Source organism: Cibotium barometz, chromosome 47 (genome assembly GCF_041138505.1).
Source record: "Cibotium barometz isolate CiBa-2024 chromosome 47, ASM4113850v1, whole genome shotgun sequence".
NCBI classification, from domain to species: domain Eukaryota; kingdom Viridiplantae; phylum Streptophyta; class Polypodiopsida; order Cyatheales; family Cibotiaceae; genus Cibotium; species Cibotium barometz.
This window is the reverse complement of record NC_141092.1, coordinates 22,953,825-22,963,423: the sequence shown is the minus strand read 5'-3', so window position 1 is coordinate 22,963,423 and position 9,599 is coordinate 22,953,825. Positions and strand designations below refer to the sequence as shown.

The 9,599-nt window shown below is 40.3% G+C and overlaps 1 protein-coding gene across 1 annotated transcript in view; it reads right to left on the bottom strand.

Moving 5' to 3' along the window:
• Positions 1-5,291: 5,291 nt before the first annotated feature.
• Positions 5,292-9,599, bottom strand: part of LOC147611517 (DNA ligase-like protein) — a 4,613-nt gene continuing 305 nt past the window's right edge. The window contains exons 1-12 of the mRNA XM_086784624.1: positions 9,054-9,599; positions 8,911-8,965; positions 8,562-8,661; positions 8,070-8,217; positions 7,804-7,905; positions 7,669-7,719; positions 7,366-7,502; positions 6,639-7,254; positions 6,306-6,414; positions 6,103-6,167; positions 5,833-5,976; positions 5,292-5,634 (exon numbers count right to left, since the gene is read on the bottom strand). The exon at positions 9,054-9,599 is cut by the window's right edge and continues 305 nt beyond it. Coding sequence (XP_086640750.1) covers positions 5,356-5,634; positions 5,833-5,976; positions 6,103-6,167; positions 6,306-6,414; positions 6,639-7,254; positions 7,366-7,502; positions 7,669-7,719; positions 7,804-7,905; positions 8,070-8,217; positions 8,562-8,661; positions 8,911-8,965; positions 9,054-9,599 — 2,352 coding nt within the window. The 3' untranslated portion in view covers positions 5,292-5,355. The remainder of the gene's footprint in view (positions 5,635-5,832; positions 5,977-6,102; positions 6,168-6,305; positions 6,415-6,638; positions 7,255-7,365; positions 7,503-7,668; positions 7,720-7,803; positions 7,906-8,069; positions 8,218-8,561; positions 8,662-8,910; positions 8,966-9,053) is intronic.

The window sequence follows — 9,599 nt, the reverse complement described above, 5'->3', positions numbered from 1 at the left end:
AAAAGGCCCAAAAGAGTTCTACGAGATCTTCTTCCCAAGTACCTAGTTAGCTAAGAGCAATCAACAATAGTGTTGTAAACTCCTCCTCAAATAGAATAATAATTGCTTAGAGGCCATAACTATTTAACTAAATATGGTTATACTTTTTTGCTACTCTCTATCTTAGCTTTCATAAGACTCTTGAAGATTTATTTTGGAGATAAAGCTATGTATATCCAACTATAGATCATGTAGTCCTCTTTGGCCAATAAGTTTAAAATCATGTTTATTATTAGATGCTTATTTAGAACTCGTTTTTCCTTTATCCATCACAATATGAGAAATACGTATTTTATTTTTTAAACTAATTTTTATGACATAAATGACGAAAAGACTTCTTTTTTTTGGAAGGCTTGAAATTAACAAAAAATTGAGATTTACACCCAACTTGTGTAAACAACTCACACACAACACTATCAACAATTTGTACAAAGGTGCACATCATTGTAGTCAACAAGGATCGAACCCAAGACCTCTAAGATAACACTTGCGGTTTAACAATTTGTACCAAGGTGCACATCCACCGTAGTCAACGAGAATCAAACCCCAAGACCTCTAACATAACACTCATTCTCTTCTACCAACTGAGTTTCTATTGTGGTTACAACTTTCTCAAAAATTCAATTGATTAGGTGAATAATTAAGGTTTTTTTAAAAACTAAAATGCATTTTTAAGAGGCTTTATTTAGGATATAGGAAAATAAAGGCACTTGCTAAAATAGACCCTACGAGTCTCACAAAATGATGATATGGCAAGGGACAGATATCCCTCTTTATGACTTTTTGGTATGCATATTCACATGAAGTGAGATAGTATACATACTATTATTCCAATGCTTTGAAAATCACTAAGCAACCTCAAACCCTCAAGACTTACAAATCACTAAGCAACCTCAAACCCTCAAGACTTACATCCCACAGGAGGTCGTATGGAGACCCCTTGGTGATGGGATCAACAATGGAAACCCAATCACACTGGCAACCAGGCTTTAAATTTGGCACCCATACGAGAACCTTTCACAATTTCAAGTGCCAAATGGCACCTCCGTTTTCTGGTAAAAGTGCCAACGTGGCACTTTGAAAAAACAAGGGAAGTGCCCAATGGCACCTAGCCTTAGGGGTCTAAGTGACCAGGGGTATATATCCTATATAATATATATAATATAGTTAGTAAATATATATAATATAGTACACAATACATAATAAATATAGAAAGGCCAAATATTATACACAAGCTGGAGCAGGACTAATATGAAAAGGCCAACATAATATACATAGGGCAAAAAGAATTAAGCTATGCAAAGTTTAAACAGGCAAAGAGCGCGCGCGGCTGCTTGTATCTCTGTGCGTGACAAGAAGCGAGGCTCGAGAGCAGCTGCCAGCATAACTATGGACGATTGCGAGCAACGGCCAGCCCCCTGCATCAAGCTCGGGAGCATCAAGGAGCTATACACAATTGCGAGCAGCCCCGGAGCTATGCACGATCGTCAGGCATGCCTTCCTTTCCCTCTTTCTCTCTTTGTTTGACATAGAAGTTTGCTTCCTCCCTTTAGGCGTGATGGTTTTTTTCTGAGTCATTAAAATAAATTGAAATTGGGCATTAAAGGGCTCAAGAGTCTCTGAAATTAGAGCACCAAAAGACCTCTACCTTTGAACTTCCAAGGGTATTTCAAAGGTTGATGAGCATGCTATATATAATGAGAGATCTCTACCACTTTGGACACAACGCTTTCACATGATCTGAAGCAATCTAAACTCCTCAAGCTTCTTGGTTCTTGGTCTTTTACTAGGTAATATCTAATAGTAATAATCACATCAAGTTTTATTTCATGTTAAGTGTATATTTAGGTTTATGAGTATCTAGTTGTTGAGATCAATTCATGCATGTTCATGTCTAACTTCGTAATCTTTCTATGGTTTTAGAACGCAAGAGCCCTAATTTCCTACATCGTCTTGCTTGTGTGCCATCTTGGATTTCAAGTTAGCGACTCTCCAAGCTTCACATTCTAGGTACCAAAACTTTTATTTACAATCATTGTATTCTTATTTTCATACATCTTTGGTGCTTATTTACACTCATCTGAATAGCTAAAAGAAATGCATGATTCTCATGCATGTCCCTATCTTTCTTTTGAATCTATAATTTATATGGTTGTAACATGACATCAATGTCTATAAAATGAAAGAGATTAACATTAATTCAAGCTAAGATGAAATACAAAACAATGTACTATAATAGAAAATTGTTTTTAATTAGATGGCCCGCCAACGTAGTCTCCATGAAGTGCTTCAAAGTAAGCAAGATAAAGAGAGAGAACGAGAAGAAACCTTGCACAATATATTTGGCTCCGAAAGTGACTCTGATGCGGACTCAGAGAGTGAATCAAGTGAAGACGAAGTCGTTGAAGACATGGACCTTTCGGGTATGCCCCAAGATGATTTGCCAACCAATAATGAAGATCCCTCAACAAGTAAGAAGAAGAAACAAGTGAGGCGAAGAAAGTTTCGTACAGAGTGGAAATCAAAGTATCCGTTTCTCATTCGACTTGTTAAAGGTGAACGAGAATTCATGAAGTGTGAATGGTGTGAAAAGTTCAGAGTTAAGGGGCCATGGGGTGTTGGTCAAGGGTGCAAGACTATGAAGAGAGATGCAATAAGAAAGCACATGCGATCACGGGAGCACAAATGGACTGCAATGCAAAACTATCACGAAACAAAGGGGACTACACTTCCACAACATGCTGTGGTAATTAAAGATAGAAATAAAGAAACGGTGATCACTTGCATGAAGCTGATGTATTTCACAGGTGACGAAGATCTTGCAATCAGAAAGTTTGAAAAGGTGTGCCAACTAGCTTATACTTTAAAGGTGGAAGAATACACAAATATGATGGCTAGAAAGGAATTTTTATTCTCTATATCACAATATCTTCACAAAGTACAACTTGAAGAACTATTGGAGAGTCCTTTTATGCTTTAATGGTAGATGAATCTACTGATAGAGCTTTAGAGAAACACTTGATCATCTATATTTCTTTTCTTTCATCAAAAGGAATGGGTGTACGCAACATTGAGTTTGGAAAGCTCATTGTTGTTTCCGATGGGAGGGACTGCACAAACAAAATTTGATGCCATTATAGAAGTGATGACCCAAATTGGCCTTAACAAGCAACGACTAATTGGAATAGCTACAGATGATGATAGCTCTATGCTTGGACGACATGATGGACTCATTGCCAAACTCAAAAGAGAAGTACCATGCCTCATTAGTATTCAGTGCATTGCCCACAGGGAAGCTCTTGCTGTTTTGGATGCATCAAAATGTTTTCCTTGTCTCTCTTATATTGACAAGATTGCAAACAAAATCTATTCTTGGATCAATGCTTCTAGTTTGCGCCATTTCGAATTTCAGAATCTGCTCTACAAGATATGAATTTGCAAGTCTTGGAGGTCTTGCAAATTCATGATGTTCGTTGGCTTGCAAGAGGGAGTGTGATGCAGAGACTTACCAAGTTAATGCCAGCTATCATGAGCTTTTGGGAGGAGGGTGCTCCAAGATGGTATGCTAAGTTGTGTGTATATAAGGTTCTATTTTGCATCTACCTACTTGCAGATGTTCTACATGACTTAAACATTCTTAACAAAAAGTTCCAAGAGGAGTTGGCAGACATAACATCCATCAGTACCGACATCGAAGTAACACTCGGATCACTGAAGAGAAAGTTTCTTCAAGAGGAATTTGGTAAAGGTACTTTGTTCTTGAAGAAATTTATGCTTCAAGTTGAAAATGGTAGGATGCGGCATGTCAATGAAGAAGGAGAAGAATTTGTGCATGAGCTGCTGTTCACAAGTATTCCAAGCAAGGATAAAGCTGGCATACCCTTAGATAATGAAGGAGGTGATGTTGAAAGTTGTGTGATGCTTGCAAAAGCATTTGTTCAAAAGGTCATAGATTGTGTAAATGATCGATTCCCTGATGTTTATTTCTTCAATGCTTGCAAACTCTTTAGTCCTCAACATTTTCCAAATGATGAAAAGGAGAGAGAGCCCAAGATTACAGGATGGTTAAATAGATTGTTGGACAATTTCAATGACCATCCCATCATCAACAAGCAAGGTTGTAGGGATGAGGTTCTTGCTTTTTTAGACACTATTGGGGATGTGAAGGCATGCAAATGAAGGATGCTTGGTGAGTATTTTCATCGAATTTAGATTGGCATAACACATTTCCAAACATGATGAAACTATGACAAGCTGTTCTTGTAATCCCTACGTCATCAATATCGTGCAAAAGAGGATTTTCGAAACAAAACATAATCAAAAACAATTGACGTAAGCTACTCAATGTCAAGACGCTTGAGGCTTTAATGAGGCTCTCACTTCTTGGTCATGGAATTGATAGCATTGATTGGGCAACAATTTATGAAGTTTGGGAGCTTGTGAAAGCAAGAAGAATGATTGAATTATGATGCTTTTGATTGGAATAACTTGAAAGTCTTCAATAATTTATGATGCCTTTAAAAATTCTCTTGCTATAATGTATTTTGTGTGATGAGAACAAGTCTTTTGAATTGTGAAAGCTTAATGCACTTACAAAACTAATATGTTTTCATTACTCAAAGTAAAATGGTTTGTTATTAAAAGGGGCACTCAAAATTTTAGCCAAAGGTGACATTTTGACACCCATGGTTGATGGAAAAAGTGCCACTAGATTTTCTATGGCACCTAGACTTAGGTGCCAAATTTAAAGCCAACGCCTTTAGCACGCGGGTTCAAACCGGAGTCGTAGTCGCCCACGTGCATTCTTGCTCTAGGTCGTTAGGCCTTTAAGCTTATCCCCAGCGTTCGTCCTTCGACCAAGATCGGGCGGCCCTCTTTTGCCCAGCCGCGATGCCCAATTTCCACCATTGATCCCATCACCACCTCCCGAGTCCTCCCCTCGGGCTTCGCAAATAACAGACACAGCCTTGCCCCTACGATGATTTGCGATAGGCAACTAGAGAGATAGGTTCATCCCTGTGAAAAAGTGTCAAGAATCTAGAGAGATAGAAGGAGCATCATGTGCAGGAAACTGCGAGAGAGAGAGAGTGTGTGTGAGAGTCAGAGAGGGGGAAACGGAAACCCTTCGTCTGTGTTGAGAGAGAGGGGGCCAGGTTGCATGAGCGACAATTACACCTTAGAAAATCAAAAGGTTCCATTTGCAGGCCGCTTAATTATTTAGTTATTCCTGAGAAACGCTGCAAGGAGGGGTATTTTGAGTGCTTATCTTTATTTCTAGCATCAAATAATGTGGATGACAGGTATAATTAAAGACAATCAAGCCCCACGCGGAGCTCGGCTGATACTAGACTTGATGGGCTTGAAAGCTGCAAAATTAGGGGAAATGTTATGGCTAACTCCATCAAAGTTCTTCTGCAGGGAGTGATCCAAGTCTGTACTTTGACGTCTCAAAATCTCGAACAATGAAGGGCCTAGCCTTGAAGAAGAGGTTTTTGTGGTGGTTTGGTTGTTCCTTGCCTTCCCTATTTGCCTAGTCTCAGAGCTCTCCTTTCTCAAGCCTTGAGAAGAAGGTTCAAGATTCTCCTTGGTCTCCTTCTGGTTGGCAAAGCATGGCAAAACATGAGATTTGATCCCAGAACTGAAAAAGGAGATTTAAAGGAGCGGGGGGGGGGGGGCGGGGGGGCTCAAATGGAACAAATCGTAATGCTGCAACATGAACCCAATTCAAGATTGAAAAACAAAATGGCAAAAAAGAAAGGCAAAAGCATGGCACAGCGTGTGATGGATAGATACCATGTCCACTTGTTGATCTAAGCTGTGACTGCTGTTGCTATCATCACGACCAAAAATGAAAGACCTTGAGCCAGATCCACTGCTGGACCCTTGCCTTTGCGCTGAGCTCAAGGTTGAGCTGGCCGTTCTTCTTAGGAAAGAAGACTATCACACCACATGTTCAAACATGTAAACAAGTATTCGGCGTTTTCGGATTAGATAGAGAGAATTGCAGAAACAACAAATGCAGTAAGTTGCGAGTGGGGGGGATTGTGGGAAAAGTGTCTTTACCTTTGAAGTGAAACTAGAGTTGCTGTTTGAAGTTCCACCACCCAAATACCTTGAATCAACAGAGCCTGCACAACCAAATAACAAAGCAATGAGTGCACCATTAGGACACCATGGAGAGAGAGCAAAGAACTTCTCAAAATGAGTATAACAAGGGGTATGGTAGCCTTCTCTAAACATGGACCATTTAAGAAAACCCAACTTACCTGGCTTCAGCTTCTTGTTTGTAGTAGCTATATTGACTTTATTGATGAGTACAAAGACTTCCCTTGAAGTCTCATCATCTGCAGGTGACATGAGATCCCCTTGCTCCTCCTTTCACAAACAAAACATCATACACTTGTTTAGGCATGGCAAATGTCTTTAAAAAGGAGATCTAATCAGTCTCTTCCCTTCAACATCTTCAGTGCAAAAACATTTACATAACCCATCTAATTGTTTTGTACTGCTTCCAGATCCTAAGCAGTTAAACTCTAATCTAGCTGCTTGGCTAGCTATTGGCTTTTACTCGATACTCATGTCACTTACAAAAACCTTACAGATTCCTGAAGAAAACGTTGGCGCATCATTCTCTTTTCTGTCTCCTCATCATCAGAAGATTCATGCACATCATCAATGTCTTCAAGTGCTTTAAATGCCCTAAGTTCATCTGGGCAATCTTCATCCCTTAATGCTTCCATTTCCTGGCTGTTTTCATTGGATAGTTCTGAAAAAGCCTGCAACCGGGCTTCCAGTTGACTGCTATCTACCTTCTTCTGTTCATCCATATCCTGCTTTGTAAACATGTCCACTTCGTCATCAAGAAACTCCAATCCACGCTTCCTGTTTTCACGTGGTCTCCATCCAGTTTTCAACCTCAACAGGATGTCATCGGTCATAACAGCATCTTGCTGCTCCAACCATTTGCGGTGCAGTTCAGCACGCTTCTCTATATCACATGCTTTCTCATTTTTCTCCTCTATTACCATATCATCCAGATCTTCACCTTCATCTGCCTCTTCATCATCCCCTGGGAAAAGAATATCTTCGTCTTCATCCTCAGCCTCATCATCAATCAGGGCCCTTATTGATGGACCTTTCATTACTTGTACAGGGACTGTTCTTTCTGAAGGAGCTGGAACCAAGTTCTCCTTGTTGCTATCTTCATCAGGCCAACTACAAGGAACACAAGAAGACATTCGTTCCATGAGTCAGTACCCTTTAATGTGAAAAGAACAGTCTTGACTGCCTCAATTCCTATACGAGAGCATGCAGTTCCAGACTTACTGTTCAAAATCATCTTGGGTCTCAGTATCCAAATGCAACTTTACTGGAGAAACACAATGCATGTCATCTTCTTCTGTGCCTATAGCATTGTCCTCATCAAGATCTTCATGGCTTGATTGAGAATGGGAAAGAAAATCCTGCAAAACAGGTCACTGAATTTCTTTAGGTTGCTCTTCAAAATGCCCCTAAACCTGAATTCTCGTAATGAAAACAGAAGCTCATCTGTTATACTACAAATATGCAGAATAAGGCATCCTCAAAGATAACCAGAAACTGAAAGGTAAATAAGTACAAAGGCCATGCCTGAGTGTCTTCGATGGGAGCTCGAAAAGCATTCAAGGTCACACTAGCCATCTGAAAAGTAAATGCGAGTTATATAACCCATATATCGCTTAAAGAAAATTCAATCCTTAACAAGCCATGAATTTGGCAGCTTACAACATCAAAATTGCATCCTTCAGCATGTCTTTCAGGAGTGTTGTTTGTATCAACATCTTCCTCTGCGTTCTTGTGTACTACACACTGCATTGTTTCTTGGCACTATAAAAAACACTAATGTCATGGAAAGAGACTATAATTATGGCCATTGCATTTGCAGCATATCAATATACTATTTCAAAGGACATCATGACAATGGCTAAGAAAAATGCATCAAGCTGCCAGAAAAGAATCAATTTCATTACTCAATTCTAGTGTCTGTTTACCTCGTCTTCTTGAGTGCAAACATCCTCAACCTCCTTTGCATACTCAGCATGAGGCAAGCTATCCTTTGAGGATAAAAGTTCCTCGTCTCTTCCTTCAGATGTAGCAGCACCTACTTGTTGAAGAAAGGGTAAAGATCTATGTTCCAATCTGTTTCATGGAGCAATTTAAGTGACAACACTGCTTCCTGAGCTAAAAAACATGGTAAAGCCATAAACAACAACAAACAGACTTTTTACACTTGGGGCACTCCACTATCTCTTTTTAGATATGGGACACAGGCAGGAAGGTCCTCAAATGAGGGCCAAACATACCTAAAATGTTTTGAGAGTTATGTGCATGTCTCTCACCTTTCATGTGGATAGTCATACTGGCTCGCTAAATAGACAGCATGTGCACGAAAAATGTAAACAGCAGCTCTTTGACACCTATCCCAGTTGCTCAGACTATAACACTACTATTTCAAAAAGGAGAATAGGTGGGAGCATTCTTACCCTTGTGCCAGCTTCAGCTTCCTCAAGCGAATTTTCTCAAGAACCGATGAGATGGATTTTCCAGTCATCACTTGGGGTTTGAAAGAAGCATGGGGAGTTTCTGAAAGAAAAGAAAGTGTCGATTATAACACCATAACTGCACTCATAAAACCAAAGCAATGTACGTCACTTGCACAAACACACACAGCATCCTCACTCCTTTAAAGGAATAAGGGCAATGAAGCTTTTGAACGTGGCATGATCAGCACATATAATGCAAAATGATGTTTGGAATAGAAATAGCACATCTGAGAGTTGATTAACAATTAAAACAACCATGAGCATGCCCAAACATGCACAGAAGAACAACCTCGAAGAAGGCGCTGTGAGGTGGCATGCATTTCCTCCAAGTCAGCAGATTTGATCTAACAAGGCCAGAAAAAAAAAATCAGCTACCATCAAAGTGAAGGAAAGCATGCTACAGGTGTGCAGGACAAAGTCTTGCAGGGCTACCTTTCTCTTGCCAACCTTCTTTGTTGGCTCAAGGTCATCTGCTGATGCAGATGCTGTCTGTAGAGAGGTAGCTACTGTGGCAGCATCTGGCGGACAGTTTGTAGATTTTCTTCTCTTTTCGAGAAGATTCAAAACTGCAATCTCGTCATCTTCGTCTACCTCTTCATCTGAATCGGAATCTTCTTGTGAACCACCCTCGGCACTATCTTCCTCCTCATCCGATGTTGGATCCAGGTCTTCGTGCTCTTCTTGCTCTGCGTTCGATGGTAGCCCATGATCATCTTCCTCTAGGGGATCAGCTTCCACTTCAACATTCAAATCTTGCAGCAGGGAGAAATCGTGCCCAGCCGCATCCTCAGAGCCAATTGTCGTACAGAGGCTCCTCAGCGGCCCTGTTGATTCGAATTCACTAAGGCTAGGGTTGGGGTTAATATTAGGGTTAGGGTTCTGGCTAGAGTTAAAGCTAGGATCGGTGTTAGGGTTAAAGCTATGCTTAGGGCTTGAAGCGGCCCTTCCCAAGCTCTCGTGTGCCTCTGATTTCCCTAC